General features: G+C 41.0%; 1 protein-coding gene across 2 annotated transcripts in view; it reads left to right on the forward strand.

Annotated features, from left to right (window-relative positions):
• Positions 1-1271: 1271 nt before the first annotated feature.
• Positions 1272-25736, forward strand: part of GLS (Glutaminase) — a 157345-nt gene continuing 132880 nt past the window's right edge. The window contains exon 1 of one of the 2 annotated variants that reach the window (XM_067152558.2): positions 1272-1581. In XM_067152558.2, coding sequence (XP_067008659.2) covers positions 1390-1581 — 192 coding nt within the window. In that variant the 5' untranslated portion in view covers positions 1272-1389. The remainder of the gene's footprint in view (positions 1582-25736) is intronic. The other variant, XM_067152556.2, reaches the window with a different exon arrangement.

Raw genomic sequence — 25736 nt, forward strand, 5'->3', positions numbered from 1 at the left:
TTATCAAAACGTACGGACAGAAAGATAGATCTTAAGGAAATGAAATGGCGTATAGCTTTCAGTGCCGGGAGTGTCCGAGGACAAGTTCGGCTCGCCAGATGCAGGTCTTTTGATTTGAGACCCGTAGGCGACCTGTGCGTCCTTATGAGGATGAAATAATGATGAAGACTACACATACATCCAGCCCCCGTGCCAGCGAAATTAACCAATTAAGATTAAAAATCCCGACCCGCCGGGAATCGAACCCGGGACCCCTGTGAACAAAGGCCAACACGCTAACCATTTAGCCATGGAGCCGAGCATAGATCTTAATAATAATGAACTAGAACCGTTTAAGACCGGTTCCATAAGACGATATTTTTATTTACGATATCTCTTTCAGATTAAAACAATCTAATGATAACATAGGTACCATGTATTTTTGTAACAGAGTGTAGATGAATTCGTGAAATCCGCTCCTCCGCTGGAAAACACCGTATTTATAAGGTGATTGCCGTAGGCCTACAGAATTAAAGATATGTAGGCTATATCGTAGTAACTAGGATCATCGAATTATGCAAATGCCGGGAAAAGAGTGTTTATAAATTCTTAGTAGTAGAAGTAGGAGAGAGGAGCCTTAGCCATGTAAAACAGTCGAGGTTGGTCGCGGTTCGAATCCCGACCAGTGCTCGAAGAATTTTGGAAAAGAAAAGTCACGTCTCAATGATTCATATTCCATGTAGGCCTATAACTGGAAGTTTCATGGCTTTGATCACTCTATCAACACTCACGTAACACTTCAAGCCGGCTTGCTTTAAAACCGATATTACAGTTCTGGGATCATGTACCGGTAGCCTACTCTAGGCTTTTGTAAAATCTTGGTGAGGGTGGGAAATGAAGGCTAGGCAATATTAATTTGTCTCAGGGGTCCCGTACTCTCATAAACATTCTATTAAAACGATTATCTAATCAGCCTTACACGAAACGGACTATATTTTACCCAATCTCTCGTAATTAATTACCGGTATTCGTAATTTTCTTTCTTTTCTATTTCCAAAATAATTATCCTCATATTTGTTACCGGTACTTAATTTTGCTTCTTGCGGAAATGTTCAAACAGAAAAGTTTAGTACTTTGTAGTTTTAATCATTTTAATGCACAAAACGGGGTTAATATATGAATAGCATTATGTAGATAATCGATATTTCACCCATCCCAGACGTCTATTCCACGTCTGCGCAGTTCGCAGCCTTCCCTTCCCTTTATTGGCAAACATGGAGCAGACGACTGCCGGTCCGTCCTCGAAAGAACGACGGCTGTTTCCATTCCATTAACATACACGACAATAACGGGAACAGAATCCCCCAACGTACAGGTGCTTTATTTCAATAAGAGTATATTGCTCTTGCAATGTATATTAATAGTTACATTTCTCAAGTTGGATTACGATTTGCTCACTGTTGTTGCATAGAAGTGTCGTCGTCAAGTAGGTTTTTACACAGTGTTACTGCCCCGTTGAAGACTGGTGAAAATGGTTTACATGGTGCTACTAAAAGACAAAGATTTCGAACGCATGCGACGTCATTCCACTACACATCACAGGTGAGTTCTAATCGGCTAACAAAACAGACGAGTTGTGTAAATAGGTATTACACGTACAGCAGACTTGCGCTACTGGGAGACCGATTATTAGTTTGATCAATAGACAACTCTGACGCTCACTTCTGTAAACCTAAGTTGTTATTTTAACTTTTGACTCTTGACAATAAAAGACGAAGGACGTGCAAATTTAAATATAGACTCGCGGTTGAGCAAACCATTCGCTGCTTATTTATACTAGCCGCACACTTACCAACTTAATGCCTTTCCGACACATTATGCCGGTGCATTTTGAAGAGAAACAGCCGGTAACTCAGAGCCGGGTATCGACCTTTTCGTTTGTGGGGAAGAAGGGACGAACTAGGAGCTGCTGTGTAACTTTGTTGTATGAATAATAGACAACAACAACAACACATCTGTATTATAAACTGTTATGCCTTTCTTTTGCCGGTCTGAGTAGCTCAGGCAGTAGAACTGTGGCCTTCAGAGGCCGACTTGGAAGGTTCGATCCCGTCTCAGGCAGTTGGTATTTGAAGGTAATCAAATAAGCCAGCCTCGTGTCAGTAGATTTACTAGCACATAAAAGAACTCCTGCGGTACAAAATTCCGGCGTCTCCGAAAACCATAAAACTCTAGTTAGTGGAATGTAATACCAAGAGTACCGGTATTATTATTATTATTATTATTATTATTATTATTATTATTATTATTATTATTATTATTATTATTATTATTCCTACCTCTGTGATGTGGTTAGTGTGATAAGCTGCCACCCCCGAAGGCCCGGGCGGTCATCTAAGTAGAGGGGGGTTCGATTCCCATCTCAGCCATCGTCGAAGTGGTTTTCCGTGGTTTCACACTTCTCCTCCAGGCAAATGCCGGGATGGTACCTAACTCAAGGCCACGGCCGCTTCCTTCCTTCTTCATTGCCTATACCATGCTCCCACAAGGTCCCTGTTCAGCATAGCAGGTGTGGGCGCCTGGGCAAGGTACTGGCCCTACTCTCCCATTGTATCCCCACCCAAAGTCTCACGCTCCAGGACACTGTCCTTGAGGCTGTAGAGGTAAGATCCCTCGCTGAGTCCGAGGGAAAACGGATTAAGAAAGAAATTATTATTATTATTATTATTATTATTATTATTATTATTATTATTATTATTATTATTATTATTATTATTATTATTATTATTATTATTATTATTATTATTATTATTATTAATTTGCCTTTGCTGGCAGGACCTAGTGTTTACAGTGCACTTTGTCTTCTGGTATGGGCTAGAGTAATTTTGTTACTTTCATTGATCTGTCTCTGTCTTATACTTGGCTTTGATAATAAGAAAGTGACTGAGGTATGAGCGATGTTAGTAATGCCATTCCTTCTGCAGCCAGTCCCTGCTATGAATGGTGTGAAAATGTTGTTCATAGGGTCGGTTGGTGCATGCATTTCAGTGGGCTTGGCAGACTGATATGTAATAGCAACTTCTAGCTCGGTGAGGAAAGCAACGGGAAACTACCTCACTCCTCATTTCCCTAGTACGCCTCTTCAGTGATGCCTAGGCCATCTATGACAGCTGATGGCAGAGCTGTTGAGGATCCAACCAGCCTTAGGGCTGAAGACTGAACATACATACATACATACATACATACATACATACATACATACATACATACATACATTATTATTATTATTATTATTATTATTATTAGGGCCTATTATTATTATTATTATTATTATTATTATTATTATTATTATTATTATTAGGGCCTATTATTATTATTATTATTATTATTATTATTATTATTATTATTATTATTATTATTATTATTATTATTATTATTATTATTATTATTATTATTATGTCCGACTCGCTGGCTGAATGGTCAGCGTACTGGCCTTCGGTTCAGAGGGTCCCGGGTTCGATTCCCGGCCGGGTCGGGGATTTTAACCTTCATTGGTTAATTCCAATGGCCCGGGGGCTGGGTGTTTGTGTTCTCCCCAACATCCCTGCAACTCACACACCACACATAACACTATCCTCCACCACAATAACACGCAGTTACCTACACATGGCAGATGCCGCCCACCCTCATCGGAGGGTCTGCCTTACAAGGGCTGCACTCGGCTAGAAATAGCCATACGAAATTAATTATTATTATTATTCCTTTCTGCAAGCCTCTATGATTTAATTAAGCGCCTCCACTATTCTCTGTTTGCAATAAGCTCTGTGGCTTCGTTTCGTTCCACATATCTTAGCATTAAATTATTCAAAATTGACTCTAACCATTATGGAGCGTCCGTGGCTCAGGCAACAGCGCTCCGGCCTCTCACCTCTGGGTCCCGTAGTTCAAATTCCGGTCACTCCATGTGAAATTTGTGCTGGACAAAGCGGAGGAGTGACAGATTCTTTTCTCGGGCACAACGGTTTTCCCTGTCACCTTTCATTTCATTTCATTTCATCTGTCAGTCATTAATCATTGTTCCAGGGGACTGCGACAGGCTTCGGCAGCCGGCACAATTCCTATCCTCGCCGCTAGATGGAGGCTTCATTCATTCCAGTCCTGACCCGGCCAAATGACTGAAAACAGGCTGTGGGTTTCTTTCTTTACTCTACTTCTCTTACCTTCCATGGCGCGGTCCAATATTTTCCTCGGTAACCGATTCAGTCACTACTGATCTGCATTTAGGGCAGTCGTCCAGGTGGCAGAATCCCTGTCTGTTGTTTTCCTAGTATTTTCTTAAATGATTGCAAAGAAATTGGAAATTTATTGAACACCTCCCTTGGTAATTATTCCAATCCCTAACTTCCCTTCCTATAAACGATTATTTGTCCCAATTTGTCCTCTTGAATTCCAACTTTATCTTCATATTGTGATCTTTCCTACTTTTAAACCCACCACTCAAACTTATTCGTCTACTAATGTCATTCAACGGCATCTCTCCACTGACAGCTCGGATTGTACCACTTAGTCGAGCAGCTCGTCGCCTTTGTCCAAAGTCTTCCCAGCCCAAACTCTGCAACATGTTTGTAAAGCTACTCTTTTGTCGGAAATCACCCAGAATAAATAGAGCTACTTTTCTTTGGATTTTTTCCAGTCCTTGAATCAAGTAGCCTAATCCTGGTGAGGGTCCCATACACTGGAACCATACTCTAGTTGGGGTCTTACCAGAGACCTATATGCCCTCTCCTTTGCATCCTTACTACAACCCCAAAATACCCTCATAACCATTCTCCTCCATTCACCTCACATCACCCACTATCGAAATTTTTCCTTCTTGCGTACAGTTTCATCCATCGAGTTTATTCCTAACTTGACCTTTATCTCTTCTTTCCAAGTATCCTACTGTGATCGTTCCGACTTGTTTGTACCAGCAATCATTTTCGCTATTGTTATATCTGCTATGTCCAACTTATGAATATTATATCCTGAGTCTTCCTACCTTCACCACTGGCCAGGCTGAGTGTTTCAGACGGTTGAAGCGATGGCCTTCTGATCCCGGTGGTATTTGAAGGTGCTCAAATACGCCAGCCTCGTGTTGGTAGATTGACAGGTACGTAAAATAACTCCTGTAGGACTAAATTCCGACACCACAGCGTCTTCGAAAACCGTAAAAGAAGTTAGTGGGACGTAAAGCCAGTAACATTGCTATTACTTTCACTACTGTACAGCAAAAGTCCGGTGCAGATAGTTTCTTTTCTACAGGATACTGTCGACAGCCACTGCGAGCTCACTGCATTAACTTTGTTACACCTTCAATCAGTTTAACTCTGATAATAAAACGTCGGAGTGTGTTCTGTAGGAGTTCTTTGATTTACGGAGTGGGTTGGCTAAGCCATACGAGTTGTCAAGCTGTAAGGCTTGTATTCAGAAGACGATAGTTTCGAACCTTACCGTCAGGAGCCCGTAAGGTGAATTTCCGATTTTCACAAATTTTGAGTTTGTACCTACGGGCTACGGTCACTACTTCCCTGAAAACCCATCTAAGTTAGGGCGACATTACACAAAACCTAAGTTCCTTAAACCATCGACCCACTGTCAGCAACCCTGAAGATGGTTTCCCGTGGTTGCCTCTTTTCACCCCAGCCCAATGCTGGGGCTGTTCTTTTATTTAGACCACGGCCGCTTCCAGCCCACTCCTAGTCCTTTCCCATCCCATAGTCGCCATAAGACCAAATACAGTAGAGACAATACGCGGCACTTACGGATTTAGCCTTGTTAAAATGGGAGACAATTCGACGGTGGCGCTCCTAGTGACTTGACCTGAAAAGTCGCGCTAAATTCAAATATCAATGGAAATGCATATACGAAAAAGGATAAATAAATTACGTCTAGAAACAAAGTATTATTGAGATATTAACTTCGAAGTTGCTAAAGCAATTCTGGATAAATGAATGAAGAATTATATAAAAGGTTATTATTTTTAAAGACCGAAATTAAACATATAAACAAGATGTAAAATGGACTGCTGTGAAATGGCTTGATCTTTCATTTATGCATTACTTTTTTTGCTTTAGCATTCCTGCCTGAAATTTTACGGTTAGATTTGTCTTTTTTCGCATTAAAAAAACATTGTATCATCACCATTAAGACACTTGTCAATAAAAATATCGGCACATTCCTTACACACATGATGCAATGAATTAACATTTAAAAGCTGGACAATTTTCCTCTTAACATGAAGCCTACTAACAGAAAGAAAATCTATAAAATCCCGGATTTAATCTGAGAAGAGGGATACAAGAAAGAAAAGTATGAAAATGTTGTCGATAGGAATAGTTTGAGGAAAATTTACGTGCAATTAGAGTAAAAATGTAACACACCCTTGGCTGTATAGTCGAGGATTTCTAAAGTCGCTGGCCTGAAGTGATCTGAACAGATCTTATAATTCTTATATAAGCGCAACGTCCCTTCTTTCCTGTAGGCCTACACCTTATCCAAATCACTTCTGTGACATTTCAAAACCCACATATCACACCTACAACAACACATCGGTATTGAAGGTTTACTGCTGCACTATACAATAAAATATGCGTATTATATTTTAAGCCAGTTAAAACATAGGTCGAGCAGGTCAGAAGATTATGAAGTACTATAAAAATCTCTTTGTCACTGGAAGAATGTATATGCAAACTCAATATTACTTACATTTTCTTGTCACGAGAGAAGCGAAAGAAAGACCGCGCATTCTTCTCTACTTCATAGTTACTGCAGCCAAACACAGCACATACCTTTTCCCTCATGTTGAGAGAAAATATCAAGGAATGACACTATTTAATTATGTCAACTCACTGAAAACGCATAAATAACACCAAAAACTTCACAAACAAATACACGTGCTCTTATGACAGAATCAGTAGTTCTCAGGTCTACCCTCTAGAGAGAGCTCTAATAGCTGTCCCTCGATATCTCGCTGAGTGTCGCGTATTGTCTTTACTGTATTTGATAAGACCTACCCGTGTCGGTGCGACGTAAAGTAACTTGTAAAATAAAGTTTAAAAACATCGACCCTCTCCTTCACCTGCTGTCTTAGGAGTCGGAAGGCAACTATATTGTTGTTAGAATAATCATAATCAGAGTCGGATTTACCTCTTCGCCGCCCCTAGGCCAAACCATCCCTGTGGCCCTCTATCACGTTTTTCAAAACTGAAAAGGAAATTACTTCTGTCACAATTAACGGCGTGTGGATGAAGATGGATATTTATTAACAAAAGGATAGGTACCGATGTATACATAACCTGAAAGATGTAACTAAACACAAATTATAGAATATGTATATGTATGTTAAGTGCTCAGCCCGGAGGCTGGTTTGATACTCAACAGTTCCATCATCAGCTGTCATAGGTGGTCTAGGTGTCAATGAAGAGGCGTATTAGGGAAATGAGAAGTGAAGTAGTTTCCCGTTGCTTTCCTCGCTGGGCCAGAAGTTGCTATTACATATCAGTGTGCCAAGCCCACTAAAATGAATGCACCAACTGACCCTATGAGCAATATTTTCACACCGTTCAGAACAGGGTTTGGCTGCATATGGAATGGCATTACTAGCATCGTTCATACCTCGGTCACTTTCATGTTGTCAAAGCCAAGGATGACACTGAGACAAGTTATGAAAGTAACAAAATAATTGCTCTAGCCCATACTAGAATACATAGTGCAATGAGAACACTAGGTCTTGCCAGCAAAAGCATTTATAGAATATAAGTTCATTTTAACATGCTTATCCTTTTGAGAAGTCCTTTCTTGTTTTAGTGATGTAGCAAGTCATTCATCGAGTTCCATTTTTTTCATCACAAGTTCGAGGAGTATCACCACTCATTGATGACTTCAGATAATTCTTTAAACGCCTCAGAGGTGAGAAAGAGCAATTGGTGGCCGTGTACTTAGTCCTGTACGTTTGGATACACCTCCACAAGATTCTCCTTGATCTACTGCCTTCTTATCGTCCTGCATTAGAACCTGTTGTAGATAAAGATTTCAGATGCGAACAATCATCGAGCAGGGCGGAGTCAAGATTATACTAATTTACTTCCTGAGAACTACGGTACATTGTAAATTAATTGCAATTGTTAACGTTTGTTATCGAGGGCACTGCTATTGTTTCTTAAAATATGTTTTATGTTGTGCATGAAGGCATTCATGTGTTCAGAAAAAGGAGGCATTCCCAAATATAGGTGTACGTAGGCCTACTCTTTAAACTGGGATGAGGAGGGATTTGCCGCCTTAGGCCTATTGAGAAATCTGAGGATCTGATTTTGTTCACTTGGCGCTCTTCTTGTGCCAGACAGCTGACAGTTCACAAGATATTATCAAGTTCGACCCTTATTAGACTGCGCAGCCAAAACTCTTCATTTTAGCTCCCTCTGGCTGATGATGTTGGTAGATTTAAGGGGAAGTAGGCTACAGCCAGGCAATAATCCCGCAGCTCTCCCCTCTAGATAATGACGACGATGATGATGATAATGATGCTGACATTGTTTTAAGGGGTTAAACATTATGGTCATCGGCCCCTCTCCCCACCAAAATCACCGATTATTTGGTAGGTGATTACGCTTTTTTCATTTTGTGGTGTTTACAATTTAGAAAGGGGTATGGTGTTTGAAACTGCGTGCAAACAGTTTTAGCTAAAATGGGAATGAACTAAGGGACTTAGCCCAAGACACCATCCCATTATTCACTGTACCTTCGTGAGCGAAGTAAAATGACAGATTGCTGCTAAACTGGAGAACCACCGGGCGAGTTGGCCGTGCGCGTAGAGGCGCGCGGCTGTGAGCTTGCATCCGGGAGATAGTAGGTTCGAATCCCACTATCGGCAGCCCTGAAGATGGTTTTCCGTGGTTTACCATTTTCACACCAGGCAAATGCTGGGGCTGTACCTTAATTAAGGCCACGGCCGCTTCCTTCCAACTCCTAGGCCTTTCCTATCCCATCGTCGCCATAAGACCTATCTGTGTCGGTGCGACGTAAAGCCCCTAGCAAAAAAAAAAAAAAAAAAAAATTGGAGAACCACAGGCATACATTCTATTAATTACCTTTACTTCTCAGCCAAGTGAATGGCACCAGCTTAATCCAGTTACTAACTTTTACAGAAAACTCCGTATCACCGTATGGATTAATTACAGCGGTAATTTTTTAGTTAATTACCAATTATCGTTATGATAAGAGGCTACCTGATCTGTTTAATTGAAGATTTTTGCTACGCCGGGCTGAGTGGCTCAGACGGTTTAGGCGCTGGTATTCTGACCCCAGCTTGGCAGGTTCGATCCTGGCTCAGTCCGGTGGTATTTGAAGGTGCTCAAATACGTCAGCCTCGTATCGATAGATTTACTGGCAGGTAAAAAGAACTCCTGCCGGACAAAATTCCGGCACATCGGAGTCTCCGTAAACCGTAAAAGTAGTTAGTGGGACGTAAAGCTAATAACATTAACTATTTATCACTTTGTGCTACTTTTGCTATTGGTTTTACGACGCATCGACTCAGACAGATCTTATGGCGACGGTCGGTTGGGCAAGGCTATAGTAGGGAAGGAAGCAACCGTGACTACCGTACATCTGCCTATTGTGAAAATGGTAAAATTCGCATCTTCAGAGCTGCCGACAGCGGGTCTCGAACCTACCATCTCTCGAATACAAGCTAACAGCCACACGCCCAAAGCGTGCAGCTAGCTCACTCGGTTTTATTGTAGACAATAATAATAATAATAATAATAATAATAATAATAATAATAATAATAATAATAATAATAATAATAATAATAATAAAGGTAATGTGTTATACTGTACATCCCCTTAAGCACTATTGATCTCGGAGTGCTGGACTTCTCCAGTGAAAAAGTTGTTTTCTAAATAAAATAACTCGGGTCTCTTGCAATCAAGTAGACTACACCTACTACGCCGATATTCGACCTCATAACCTTGAGTCCTGGGCGCAAGTGCTTACCCTATTTTCGTACTTACTTGCTCAGTTAAAAACAATCATTTAGCCTACGGTATTCCTGTCCTACAGATCATTATCTTTAAATAATGTATGCAAGGTTTCATCGATCTCTGTTATTTCTAAAAGCGATGTGTCTTGCGATCACAAATAATAAATATGATCCTGTAGTTATATCGATGTTATTCTTTCTTTCTTTCTTTCTTTCTTTCTTTCTTTCTTAATCCCTTTATCCTCTAAGGTTGGTTTTCCCCTCGGACTCAGCGAGGTATCCTACCTTTACCGTCTCAAGGGCAGTGTCGTGGAGCGTAGAACTTTGGGTCGGTGGATACAACTGGGGAGCAGTACCAGTATCTCACTCAGGCGGCCTCACCTGCTCTGCTGAACAGGGGCCTTGTTGGAGGATGGGAGGATTGGAAGGGATAGACAAGGAAGAGGGAAGGAAGCGGCCGTGGCCCCCTCTACTCAGTTGTCCTCCCGAGGCTGAGTGGGCTCGTTCCACTTTTCAAATGTCGTGGTTTGCCAGGTATCGAACCCGGGTCTCCAGGGGTGACAGCTAATCACACTAAACACTACACCACAGAGGCAGACGTTGTTATTATTGCACTTTAAATACTCCCCCTTTTTTATCCACCTGTGAGCCTGGTAGTATTCGCTCAATGTAATATACCTTTATAAGATTTGCTGTTTCGAACAGGAAGGAAGAAGTGACCACATGTGATTGTAGGAAGTTCTCCGGATGTTGTAGACAAAGACTGATAATGAATGCCTTCAGCGTAATGGAAGATGCCAAATAACAACAGCTGAAATTCGTAGAGAAATTTGTATTTGACCACAATGAGAACAAGCATTTCGTGCTTTTATCGCAGGTCGACAAGGTAACGATCTATCTAAGAAACCACCGTGGTTCTATTGCTTGGGATTCAAAAGAAATTTAATGGAGCAACTTAAGAAATAAATTTATTTTCCAACTTATACTTGCAACTAGCCCAATGTTTGAATGATGAAGCTGATTTATCAAAGCATTCGTAACAAAAGGTAGTGTTGATGATTAATGAGAATGGTTTTCACATAGGCGACAAAACAAACAGTAGGCCTACTAACAGTAGCCTACCGGTATTGTACTGAAATTACAAACTTGCTTTGAATATCAAGATACATTATTATACCATGCAAGGTGATAACGGCAACATGTATCTAAATCCGGCAGTAGGCTATAGTATGTGTTCAAAATAAGCACTATAAAGTCTGGCGCATTGTTCATTGTCGAACATGTTGATAAATACAGGTTGCCGCAAGGACAAAAAAAAAATGACTGTAGCCTATCTTCTCTCGTACGATAATTCGAAAACATTTCTAGGTTGGTCATCTGATCGGAAAACATATTTCAGCATGCCACGAGCTGCTATTTATGGTGAATCTTTCCACTTCGTTCTTCCCATCTGTTCAACATTCGTGGTTTCAAAGTGCATTTCTGTATAACCACTACCTACCACTAATACACAGTAGCCTATAATGTACATAAGTGTTGTACTACTGAAGTGTTGTGCAACTGCATTCCTTGCATTGATTGATTGATTGATTGATTGATTGATTGATTGATTGATTGATTGATTGATTGATTGATTGATTGATTGATTGATTGATTGATAAGTGCCACTGCAGTGCTTTCGTCATTACCGTGTGAAGAATGATGTCATTCGCATTTCCAACATTCCTGTTCCTTTTCCTTCCTGTGAGATACTGATGCAGTGTCAAGTCCTGTGGAGAAAGTTCATCTCGGGTCTCCGGAGCAATATTGCTCCTTTTACGGCCAATGCAGTTTCTAGTTTAGTTCGCGAATTTCATCGACGACTTTACTGACGACGGTTTTTGACAGTCTATATCTCTTCAGAAATTTTTCCTCAGATAGATTTTCAAAGTTCTTTCTTTTTATTATAGGCCTATTTCTGTTAGGAACACCATTTAACAACTCTAAGTAAATCAGTTCTGCATCAAACCGTTGCCTTCTAGTAGGCTTTGATTAAACGCGTGATTTACGGCGACCACATTGTGGTGTGTTGCGTGCGTATGAAGATAAGTACCTACCTAAATTAAGACAAACACAAACATCCAATCTCCGAGCCAGAAGAATTAACCATACCGTACGCAATGAAAATGAAATGGCGTATGGCTTTTAGTGCCGGGAGTGTCCGAGGACAAGTTCGGCTCGCCAGATGCAGGTCTTTTGATTTGACACTCGTAGGCGACCTGCGCGTCGTGATGAGGATGAAATGATGATGAAGACGACACATACACCCAGCCCCCGTGCCAGCGAAATTAACCAATTAAGGTTAAAATTCCCGACCCTGCCGGGAATCGAGCCCGGGAACCCTGTGACCAAAGGCCAGCACGCTACGGTAACCATTTAGCCATGGAGTCGGACACCGTACGCAATTAAAATCCTCGACCCACCCAGAAATCGAATCAGGACTGCTCTGTATGAAGGCCAGTAGGTCCTACGTCGAACATTCAGCTAAAGAGCCGGACTGCAATCTCCAAGAGCATAATTAGTATTTTTCCAAGGAGACTGATACTGTGATATTAGGGGGTAAAAATGAGAATAATAAAATGATAATGAAAGACAGCCATGATAATCTGCCTACCGGTAATGTTTGAATGTGAAAGGTCTTCCGTTAATGTTGGCATCTTCCGTAATTCTTTCAATGGGCAGCTACATCAGCTTACCCACCCACTGCTCTTTTCTCGTAGGTGTCTCAATTAATGCCGTTCCCCAAGTGTCCTTTAACCATGGGAAATGAACTGTGCTGGAATAAACTTTCTTAAATATCAATTATTTTCCGTTATAAAACAAAACACATGTAGGCCCAATACTCTTTACCGCAGAGAATTCTACTCAGGTCAGACGTGCCAGATTGTGCATACTGGTACCGGTATTCGAGTCATTAAATGTAGCCTACAAATATTTGCATATAAATGGAAAATTGGTACTGCAGGCTGCAGCTGAAGAGAATTTGACTGTGGTGACTATTTAGTATAACGTCGACCAGATTCAGTATTTCTTCTCATTATTGGGTAAATTTGATTTTGTAGGAGATCGTTCCTCCGCGTAGGTGTCAGTGCTTGAGAGTGACCCAATGTTCGCCTGTGGTTGATGTTTACACCGATATTTGTCTATTGGCAAGCCGAACAAAGAAATGCGCTAAATGTGCTAAGATGTCGTGCCAAACCATACAGAAAGATTCGCAAGCAGTGTGCGATCTTCAGGTCGTCCCGACTGAAACTGGGTGACAAACTAGGAGCCTCTTTTAAATGAAATGGCAGGACGAAAAATTCTAAAAACAGAATCGGTATTTGGGCGTGATAGACGGTGTGACATCTTCTTTGTTCCTCACTTCTAAGCGCCCGTGGTTAGAATCTCTGCTACTACATGTGGGATCTTTGAAATGAAATAAAAATGAATGAATGAATGAATGAATCAATCAATCAATCAATCAATCAATCAATCAATCAATCAATCAATCAATCAATCAATCAATCAATCAATCAATCAATACTGATCTGCATTTAGGGCAGTCATCCAGGTGGCATATTCCCTATCTGTTGTTTTCCTAGCCTTTTTCCTAAATGATTTGAAAGAAATTGGAAATTTATTGAACATCTCCCTTGGTAAGTTATTCTAATCCGTAACCCCCCTTCCTATAAATGAATATTTGCCCCAGTTTGTCCTCTTGAATTCCAACTTTATCTTCATATTGTGATCTTTCCTACTTTTATAAACGCCACTCAAACTTATTCGTCTACTAATGTCATTCCACGCCATCTCTCCGCTGACAGCTCGGAACATACCACTTAGTCGAGCAGCTCTCCTTCTTTCTCTCAATTCTTCCCAGCCCAAACTTTGCAACATTTTTGTAACGCTACTCTTTTGTCGGTAATCACCCAGAACAAATCGAGCTGCTTTTCTTTGGATTTTTTCCAGTTCTTGAATCAGGTAATCCTGGCGAGGGCCCCATAAACTGGAACAATACTCTAGTTGGGGCCTTACCAGGGACTTATATGCCCTCTCCTTTACATCCTTACTACAACTCCTAAACACCCTCATAACCATGTGCAGAGATCTGTACCCTTTATTTACAATCCCATTTATGTGATTACCCCAATGAAGATCTTTCCTTAAATTAACACCTAGATATTTACAATGATCCCCAAAAAGAACTTTCACCCCATCAACGCAGTAATTAAAACTGAGAGGACTTTTCCTACTTGTGAAACTCACAACCTGACTTTTAACCCCGTTTATCAACATACCATTGCCTGCTGTCCATCTCACAACATTATCGAGGTCACGTTGCAGTTGCTCACAATCCGTCCACTAATGTCATTCCACGCCATCGCCACTGACAATTCGGAACATAATTGGTGTCGCTTAAGCTAATGATCCGATTTATGGCAGAAAACAACCCTTTCAATACAATCGTATTCCATTTTAACCGTATTTCAAAGATGGCATCACCCTCTTAGAAATTTTCCCAAATGATCGAGTTGAACCATAATAAACTCTTCACATGCTTTTGTTGTAATTGTCGTATAATTCGTGTTTTAAAACTGAGTTTGGATGCAGGTTATTTGCGCAATTCTGATTTGTAAGAAAACAGGCTTATCGGTCTTTGTGACTTGATATTGTAATCATAGCCCGAGACTCCTAGTTTTCCTTGGAATTCGAACTGTTAGCTCTTCCATCTATAAGATTACACAACAAGAAATGGAGAAACACACATGTATATTCTGGCAAACTGGTCTTTCTACCCAGACACCTTAAAGCAACGGTCATGTCTTTCCCAGTCCTGTCCCACCGTAGCCATAAGACTTGTCCGAGTCGGTGTGACATAAGTCAAATAAAAATAATCGGCATTACCAAAATGCAAAATCTTTATCCAAAAATATGGAATTGAATGATGAAATCAAATACGAGATTTAACATCATTAACACAACGATGTCTGTCTTGTTGTCGAATAATTAATTTAAACGCTTTATCCTACAACTTCTTATTCTGATTATTATTAGTATTACTTGAAAATGAAAATCCACAGCCGGTTTCCAGTTTTAACCGGGTCGGGAATGGTTGAATCTAGCGGCGAGGATAGGAAGTGTGCAGGCTGCCGAAGCCTGTCGCACTCCCCTGAGGCAATGATTAATGACTGACAGATGAATTGAAATTATATTGGAGAGTGTTGCTGGAATGAAAGATGATAGGAAAAACCGAAGTACCTGGAGAAAACCTGTCCCGCCTCCGTTTTGTCCAGTAGAAATCTCACATGGAATGACCGGGATTTGAACCGCGGAAATCAGCGATGAGACGCCGGCGCGCTGCCACCTGAGCCACGAAGCCACCTCTAGAACACTTTTTTTTTTTGTATATAGCGTTATTATTATTAACTAATTCATTCATTCATTCATTCATGTCGTTTCGGCCAACTGAGAACTGTCCCCCCCCCCCTCCCTCAGGCTTTAACATTTGCCCAGTACCCCTGCATTCGTTGCCGGTGTTGTTTCGGACCACACCTTCCCTGCTTTCAGCTTTGGCATTTCTTGGAAACCTTGTGGTCTTACAGTTTCTTCTTGCGTGGGTTGCGCTCCAAGATATCGCCATGTGTAATGCCCCCGCTTTCAGATTTTTTCTACCTCACTATTATTATTATTATTATTATTACTATTATTATTATTATTATTATTATTATTATTATTATTATTATTATTATTATTATTATTCAAGGAATACGAAAACTTTCCTCCACGGTACTTTCTTTCTTAATCTGTTTACCCTCCAGGGTCGGTTTTTCCCTCGGACACAGCGAGGGATCCCACCTCTACCGCCTCAAGGGCAGTGTCCACTGTCCTGGAGTTTCAGACTCTGGGTCGGGGGATACAACTGGGGAGGATGACCAGTACCTCGCCCAAGCGGCCTCACCTGCTATGCTGAACAGGTACCTTACGGGAGGATGGGAAGATTGTAAGAGATAGACAAGGAAGAGGGAAGGAAGCGGCCGTGGACTTAAGTTAGGTACCATCCCGGCATTTGCCTGGAGGAGAAGTGGGAAACCACAGAAAACCACTTCCAAGATGGCTGACGTGGGAATCGAACCCACCTCTACTCACTTGACCTCCTGAGACTGAGTGGACCCCGTTCCAGCCCTCGTACCACTTTTCAAATTTCGTGCAGAGTCGGAAATCGAACCCGGGCCTCAGGGGGAGGCAGCTAATCACACTAACCACTACACCACAGAGGCGGATTCCACGGTACTGTATTATTTTATTTCTACTATATTGTAATTATACTGTTTATTTTATTATGGGCTATTTCAGTACCGGTAGGTTGTTTTATTAGCCTACATCATTTCCAAGTGATATGAATAATTTCTCCATCTTGTCATATTATTTCCAATCTCTTATGAGTACTGTAATGCTAAATGTATTTAATGGCAGTGTCATGTGATTTCTTTCGTAATTACTGGTAATGTATGATTTTCTGTCTTTATTCAGTATGTAATTACGCACATTTTGTTTAAATATTCCTGCATCCGCGTACGTACCATGCCTAATTGTTTTGGTCTGTTAAAATATGGCAGACGTGGTGGATTCAATTATGGCTGTTTAACAGCTAATCTCTAGATTTGAGTCTAACTCATTGGCATATATGATATACTTTTAGCTGTATTTTACGCGGGTGAGCAGCCAGGGTGGGAGCTTCGCTGGTGCTGGTAGTACTGCCTAGCAAATGGAACCGAAAACTGTATTGAAACGATATACTCTCCTCCCATTTCACCATTATAGCCATCATCTTTACAGCATGCTTAGCCAAGAACCAACTGCAAATTGGCTTAGCGGCCAGCTGCCTGTCTATATAGGCATTCCAAAGTTGTTGTTGTTGTTTGAATCATCAGTCCATAGACTGGTTTGAGGCTGCCCTCCATGCCACCCTATCCTTGCTAAACTTCTCATTTCTACGTAACTATTGCATCCTACATCTGCTCTGATCTGCTTGTCATATTCATACCTGGGTCTACCCCTACCGTTCTTACCCCCTACAATTCCTTCAAACTTGTCATATTTATACCTGGGTCTACCCCTACCGTTCTTACCCCCTACACTTCCTTCAAACACCAACTGAACAAGTCCTGCGTGTCTTAAGATATGTCCTATCATTCTATCTCTTCTTCTCGTCAAATTTAGTCAAATCGATCCCCTCTCGCCAATTCGATTAAGTATCTCTTCATTCGTGATTCGATCTATCCATCTCACTTTCAGAATCCTTCTGTAACACCACATTTCAAAACATTCTATTCTCTTTATTTCTGAGTCAGTTATCGTCCATGTTTCACTTCCATACAATGCCACGCTCCACACAAAAGTCTTCAAAAACATCTTTCTAATTCCTATATCAATGTTTGAAGTGAGTAAATACCTTTTCTTAAGAAAGCTCCTCCTTGCTTGTGCTAATCTGCATGTTGTGTCCTCCTTACTTCTGCCATCGTTAGTTATTTTACTACCCAAGTAACAATTTTCATCTACTTCCTTTAAGACTTCATTTCCTAATTTAATATTTCCTGCATCACCTGCCTTCGTTCGACTCTACGCCATTACTTTTGTTTTGGACTTATTTATTTTCATCTTGTACTTCTTGCCCAAGACTTCGTCCATACTATTCAGCAGCTTCTCGAGATCTTCTGTTGTCTCAGATAAAATAACAATATCACCGGCAAATCTTAAGGTTTTGATTTCCTCTCCTTGGATTGTGATTCCCTTTCCAAATTCCTCTTTGATTTCCTTTACTGCCTGTTGTATGTAAACATTGAAAAGGAGGGGGACAAACTACAGCCTTGCCTCACTCCTTTCTGGATTACTGCTTCTTTTTCAAAGCCCTCGATTCTTATCACTGCAGACTGATTTTTATACAGATTGTAGATAATTCTTCGTTCTCGGTATCTGATCCCAATTACCTTCAGAATCCCAAATAGCTTGGTCCAATCAACATTGTCGAATGCCTTTTCTAGATCTACGAGTGCCATGTACGTGGGCTTGTCCTTCTTGATTCGATCCTCTAAGATCAGCCGTAAAGTCAGAATTGCTTCCTACATTTCTTCTGAAGCCAAATTGATCTTCTCCCGGCTCAGCTTCAACTTGTTTTTCCATTCTTCTGTAGATAATACGTGTTAAAATTTTGCAGGCATAAGGTACTAAACTAATGGTGCGGTAGTTTTCACACCTGTCAGCACCGGTTTTCTTGGGAATAGGTATAACAACATTCTGCCGAAAATCGGATGGGACTTCTCCTGTCTCATACATTTTACACACTAAATGGAATACCCTTCCCATGTTGGATTCTCCTAAGGCAGTCAGTAATTCAGAGGGAATGTCATCAATTCCAGGTGCCTTGTTCCTATTTAGGTCGCTCACAGCTCTGTCAAACTCAAAACTCAAAATTGGGTCTCCCATTTCATCAGCATCAACAGCCTCTTCTTGTTCCAGAACCAAATTATCAACATCTTTACCTTGATACAAATGTTGGATATGTTCCTGCCATCTTTTTGCTTTGTCTTCTTTCCCTAGAAGTGGCTTTCCATCTGAGCTCTTAATATTCATACACCTAGATTTCCTTTCTCCAAAGGTTTCCTTGACTTTCCTGTATGCAGCATCTACCTTTCCTAGGATCATACAACCTTCGACCTCCTTGCACTTCTCCTTCAGACATTCTTCCTTAGCTACCTTGCACTTTCTATCCACTTGATTTTTCAATCGCCTGTATTATTTTCTGCCTTCTTCATTTCTAACATTCTTGTATTTTCGTCGTTCATCAATCAGGTCTAGTATCTCCGTCCTAACATTTCTTCAGCAGCCCTAGTGACTTAATTTTTCATGACTATCCCCTCTTCCTCTATTGTGTTTCCTTCACCCTTTTCATTTAGTCCTTTTGCAACATATTCCATGAAACAATCCACCACACTCTTTTCTTTCAACCTGTCTAGATCCCATCTTTTTGCATTCTTTCCTTTCTTCAACTTCAGATGACATTTCATGACCAACAAGTTGTGATCAGAGTCCACGTCTGCTCCTGGGGAAGTTTTGCAATCCAACACCTGGTTTCTGAACCTCTGCCTAATCACAGTGAAATTTATTTGATACCTTCCAGTGTCGCCAGGTCTCTTCTACGTATAAAGCCGTCGTTTGTGGTGTTTGAACCAAGTATTGGCAAGGACTAAATTATGATCAGTGCAGAGTTCAACCAGCCGACTTCCTCTTTCGTTCCTTTGTCCCAATCCGAATTCTCCTACTGTATTACCTTCTCTTCCTTGGCCTACCACTGCATTCCAGTCTCCCATCACAATTAGATTCTCGTCACCTTTTACATATTGTATTAAATCTTCTCTCTCTTCATACATTCTTTCGATTTCCTCATCATTCGCTGAGCTAGTAGGCATATAGACCTGCACTATTGTGGTGGGCATTGGTTTGGTGTCTATCTTGACGACAATAATTCTTTCACTATGCTGGTCGTAGTAGCTTACCCACTGCCCTATTTTCTTATTAATTATTAGACCCACTCCTGTTTGATTTTGTGTTGACAATTCGGTAGTCGCCTGACCAAAATCCTGTTCTTACTGCCAACGTACTTCACTTATACCAACTACATCTAACTTTAGTCTATCCATCTCCCTTTTCAGATTCTCTAATCTAGCGCAACGATTCAAACTTCTAACATTACATGCTCCGACTCGCAGAATGTCAGTATCCATCTTCCTGATGATCGCCCCCTCTCGTGTAATCCCCACCCGGAGATCCGAATAGGGGACTAGTTTACCTCCGGAATATTCTACTCGGGAGGAAGCCATCATCAGTACATCATTCATAGAGAGAGAGCTGCATGTTCTCGGGAGTTAGTTACGGCTGTAGTTTTCCGTTGCTTTCAGCCGTGTAGCATTATCAACACAGCTAAGCCATGTTGAGTATTATTACAAGGCCATTTCTGTCAATCATCCAGACTGCCAGTATGTTTCCAAAGATCAATTGTTACTTATATTTCTTTGCCTTATTACAATAATATTCAAAGTTTCGTGATTATACCACCAGATGTTATGGCAATGCATAATTGATTGTTTTTGGTGTTTTAGTGCTTGTCAGTCCTAATCACAAAAATAACCGAGCCTACAGATTCAACACTAGGGAACGAAATTATCATCACTAAAAGTTTCATGGGTAGTATGTATACCGGGTGGTTCACCAGCCCCTTAATTTTTAGGAGATAGGCAACCCAAATAACACGTATAATTTAGTTTTGATGGTTTCCCTTTTTCACACCAGGCAAATGCTGGGGCTGTACCTTAATTAAGGTCACGGCAAACTATCTTTTCTAGGTAATTTATACTTAGGATCTAACAAATTCACAAACCTCTTAGGAAAAAATCCCTCATCTTCAGCAATTCCGAAGGGCTGGAAATCTGATGAAATCATAATTATGTATTAACGCTTTATCTATCTCATTTTTCATTTTTGGGGGGGGGGGGAATCTTTATAATATTTCTGCTGACTAAAGTACTTCTTAATAGAATAAGTTGATACTGAACAAGTAGATTCTTCATCATAATCAATATTTAATAAAGAACTGTGAGCTCTTTTGATGTGGTCAGTTAGGTTAAAGGTATTGCCATAGCCGACTGTAGAAGGCTCTGGGTATTGCCACTGGTTTTATATTCTTTTCCACACTCATTGCACTTAGCTGACTTTTTATCCTCACTATGCCTAAACCACTTCCAATCAATCAATTAATCAATCAATCAATCAATCAATCAATCAATCAATCAATCAATCAATCAATCAATCCTGATCTCATTTAGGGCGGTCGCCTAGGTGGGAGATTTCCTATCTGTTGTTTTCCTAGTCTCTTCTTAAATGATTGCAAAGAAATTGGCAATTTATTGAACATCTCCCTTGGTAAGTTGTTCCAATCCCTAACTCTCCTTCCTATAAATGAATATTTGCCCCAATTTGTCCTCTTGAATTCCATGTTGTGATATTTCCTACTTTTAAAGACACCACTCAAACATAATCGTCTACTGAAAAAATGAAATGCCGTATGGCTTTTAGTGCCGGGATATCCCACGACGGGTTAGGCTCGCCAGTTGCAGGTCTTTCTAATTGACTCCTGTAGGCGACCTGCGCTTCGTGATGAGGATGAAATGATGATGAAGACAACACATACACCCAGCCCCCGTGCCGTTGGAATTAACCAGTTAAGGTTAAAATCCCCGACCCGGCCGGGAATCGAACCCGGGACCCTCTGAACCGAAGCGTTCAGCCAACGAGTCGGACATCGTCTACTGATGCCATTCCACGCCATCTCTCCACTGACATCTCGGACCATACCACTTACACGTTATAATTCGCATATTTTGGTCCTATTGAATTGTACACTGAAGTCAAGGAAATATCAATGCTTCAGATGTTTTCCTTTTGGGCATATTTATATGAAGTTCACAATTTTAAACTGGTATATTAAAGTTGCTACCAAACCGTGAAACAGCTATACCGTACAATTTCTGTTAGTACCAACGAGCTAGAATAACATAGAGAGGCGGAAGCGCTGCCTGGGTGAACCTAATAGAACGAACGTCCGCCATGTTTCCTGTTGTCACACAAGCAAGGGGGCATGGCCTTTAAATGACGAAATGCGCATTTTAGAATCGCTGGGGGAGAATTAAAGCCCGTTGCCGAAAGCTTGAAGCATGAAAGCGAATACCGCCACTTCATCATATTTCGGCACGAGGCCAACATCACGATCAGTTGATTGTAGGGTAGTTCGAAATCATCGCACAGTGACATTCGAATAGGCCTCGAAATCGGAACAAGAGCGTTACCCTGCTTGGCTGTTGTGGTTAAGCGTAAATTAGAATAAAAACGATGGACATAAATATTTATGACAGGAAACCTTAAAATCATAGGGACCTATAATATGTTACAACCTCATTCTGTTAATATTTTTAAAATTATTGCATCCTCATGAGTGCTGTGTTCCTTCCTTAATCTGTTTACCCTCCCGGGTTGGTTTTTCCCACGGACTCAGCGACGGATCCCACCTCAAGGACAGTGTTCTGGAGCGTGAGACATTGGGTCGGGGGATACAACTGTGAGGGAGGGCTGCACCTGCTATGCTGAACAGGGGCCTTGTGGGGGGGAGAAGGAAGCGGCCGTGGCATTAAGTTAGGTGCCATCCCGGCATTTTCCTGGAGGAGAAGTGGGAAACCACGGAAAATCACTTCGAGGATGGCTGAGGTGGGAGTCGAACCCACTTCTACTCAGTTGACCTCACCAGGCTGATAGAATCCCGTTACAGCCATCGTGCCCCTTTTCAAATTTCGTGGCGGAGCTGGGAATCGAACCCGGGCTTCCAGGGGTGGCAGCTGCTCACGCTAACCAGTGCACCACAATAATCGTTTAGTGTAATTATTTATTATAATATAGGGGGGATATCATGTTTCTCCCATTACCATATCATACTGGGATTACTAGCTTGAAAGTTGTCCATTATGAAGTGTGGCGTAGTTTTAAAAACCAAGGCAACAGACATGTACAATAAAGGCTGTATACATTTCAAAAATAGCAGTAAAATGCTGTATTTATCATACTTGGTGTACGTTTGAACGAAATAAGTGATTGTTTGTGGTTACGTTTCCTTGGTGGTGGGCGTTCATTGTAAATGTGAATGAAAATTAAATAGGGCTGGAAATGTACAGAGAATAAGCAACTGAATTGAGTGGGATACCATTTATCTCTTTTCGCCCTCACAACGCATTGTTCAGTTAATTCCTTGTTCTTTAAACGAAATCTGAAACAAAATTCGACAAATAATTACCGTGGCTATCCGTACTTTCGCTAAGTAAACAATAAAATGGATTTAATTACAAACAGAAATTACAAAAAGGAATCTCGGCTATAATTCAGTAATACTTACTTAAAGTACGATATATCCTTGGTTTTATTACTCTGATTAGTACAACCATACGCTGAGCTTACGGCTGGCATTCTTGAAAGCGAGAATCTATGTTTTCACTTCTTAAAACTTAGGGAATTAAATTGGCAAGCACGATCTCCCTGTCACCTCAACATATGCTCTCGCGCCAATTCGCTTTGTTTTGACAACCGTTAACATGGCTGCCCCTTATCAACTTGCTTCAAGCAGGGAGCGCTGATGTCAGGTATACAGCCCCTCTATGTTATTCTAGCTCGTTGGGTACGCTCAACGAGCTAGAATAACATAGAGAGGCGGAAGCGCTGCCTGGGTGAACCTAATAGAACGAACGTCCGCCATGTTTCCTGTTGTCACACAACCAAGGGGGCATGGCCTTTAAATGTCGAAAAGTGTAGAAAATGCGCATTTTAGAATCGCTGGGTGAGAATTAAAGTCCGTTGCCGAAAGCTTGAAGCATGAAAGCGAATACCGCCACTTCATCATATTTCAGGACGAGGCCAACATCACGATCAGTCGATTGTAGGGTAGTTCGAAATCATCGCACAGTGACATACGAATAGGCCTCGAAATCGGAACAAGAGCGTTACCCTGCTTGGCTGTTGTGGTTAAGCGTAAATTAGAATAAAAACGATGGACATAAATATTTATGACAGGAAACCTTAAAATCATAGGGACCTATAATATGTTACAACCTCATTCTGTTAATATTTTTCAAATTATTGCATCCTCATGAGTACTGTGTTCCTTTCTTAATCTGTTTACCCTCCCGGGTTGGTTTTTCCCACGGACTCAGCGACGGATCCCACCTCTACCACCTCAAGGACAGTGTTCTGGAGCGTGAGACATTGGGTCGGGGGATACAACTGTGAGGGAGGGCTGCACCTGCTATGCTGAACAGGGGCCTTGTGGGGGGGAGAAGGAAGCGGCCGTAGCCTTAAGTTAGGTACCATCCCGGCATTTGCCTGGAGGAGAAGTGGAAACCACGGAAAATCACTTCGAGGATGGCTGAGGTGGGAGTCGAACCCACTTCTACTCAGTTGACCTCCCCAGGCTGATAGAATCCCGTTACAGCCATCGTGCCCCTTTTCAAATTTCGTGGCGGAGCTGGGAATCGAACCCGGGCTTCCAGGGGTGGCAGCTGCTCACGCTAACCAGTGCACCACAGAGGCGGCCCATGAATACTTTACCACAATAATCGTTTAGTGTAATTATTTATTATAATATAGGGGGGATATCATGTTTCTCCCATTACCATATCATACTGGGATTACTAGCTTGAAAGTTGTCCATTATGAAGTGTGGCGTAGTTTTAAAAACCAAGGCAACAGATATCTACAATAAAGGCTGTATACATTTCAAAAATAGCAGTAAAATGCTGTATTTATCATACTTGGTGTACGTTTGAACGAAATAAGTGATAGTGGTTACGTTTTCTTGGTGGTGGGCGTTCCATTTCCTTTATTTGTAAATGTGAATGAACATTTAATAGGGCTGGAAATATACAGAGCATAAGAAACTGAATTGAGTGGGATACCATTTATCTCTTTTCGCCCTCACAACGCATTGTTCAGTTAATTCCTTATTCTTTAAACGAAATCTGAAACAAAATTCGACAAATAATTACCGTGGCTATCCGTACTTTCGCTAAGTAAACAATAAAATGGATTTAATTACAAACAGAAATTACAAAAAGGAATCTCGGCTATCATTCAGTAATACTTACTTAAAGTACGATATATCCTTGGTTTTATTACTCCGATTAGTACAACCATACGCTGAGCTTACGGCTGGCATTCTTGAAAGCGAGAATCTATCTTTTCACTTCTTAAAACTTAGGGAATTAAATTGGCAAGCACGATCTCCCTGTCACCTCAACATATGCTCTCGCGCCAATTCGCTTTGTTTTGACAACCGTTAACATGGCTGCCCCTTATCAACTTGCTTCAAGCAGGGAGCGCTGATGTCAGGTATACAGCCCCTCTATGTTATTCTAGCTCGTTGGTTAGTACAAAAAACAAGAAAAACAAAAATAGTTGACTACCGATAATAGGCAAGTGACTATCGATGTCAGACGATAGTTATCGATAGCACTATGGATTATCGATAGTTTTCCGCCTCTAGCCCACACTTACACTGTGAAACCAAATACAGTAGAGACTTGGTCCAACCACACCTTTCAAGTAGAAGAAGAAGAAGAAGAAGAGTAGAGACTTGGTAGAGACAATACGCGACACTTAGCGAGATATCGAGGGACAGCTATTAGAGCTCTCTCTAAACAAGACCGACTCCAATCCTCAGACCATAATATTAAAAAACATGGCGGCCGAAGTAGCCGGATTGTTGGTATTGGCTAACACGAAAATATCACGTACATATTATATAAACGGCGGTAATTTAACATGATAAATGGGAAATTCAATTTTACACGTATGAAATTTTACACGTATGAAAACGCTTCGTCAACAAGTACGCATCACATAAAATCAACTAGAATCACATATATTCTACTAGAAAAGAGTCCAACAGGGTGATTATTTAGAAATTTAAAATCGTCAAATAACGTTTCCTCTTAGATTTCACTTCGCTGGATAGATGAAAATACATTATAAAACTGTTAAAATTATATTTCTAACATCATTTTGAATGTTTCAAAATAAATTAAGGTGTGGAATTCCTCGATTTATTCGCCGTCATGAGAACTGAAA

The sequence above is a fragment of the Anabrus simplex genome, chromosome 8 (genome assembly GCF_040414725.1).
Source record: "Anabrus simplex isolate iqAnaSimp1 chromosome 8, ASM4041472v1, whole genome shotgun sequence".
Taxonomy (NCBI): domain Eukaryota; kingdom Metazoa; phylum Arthropoda; class Insecta; order Orthoptera; family Tettigoniidae; genus Anabrus; species Anabrus simplex.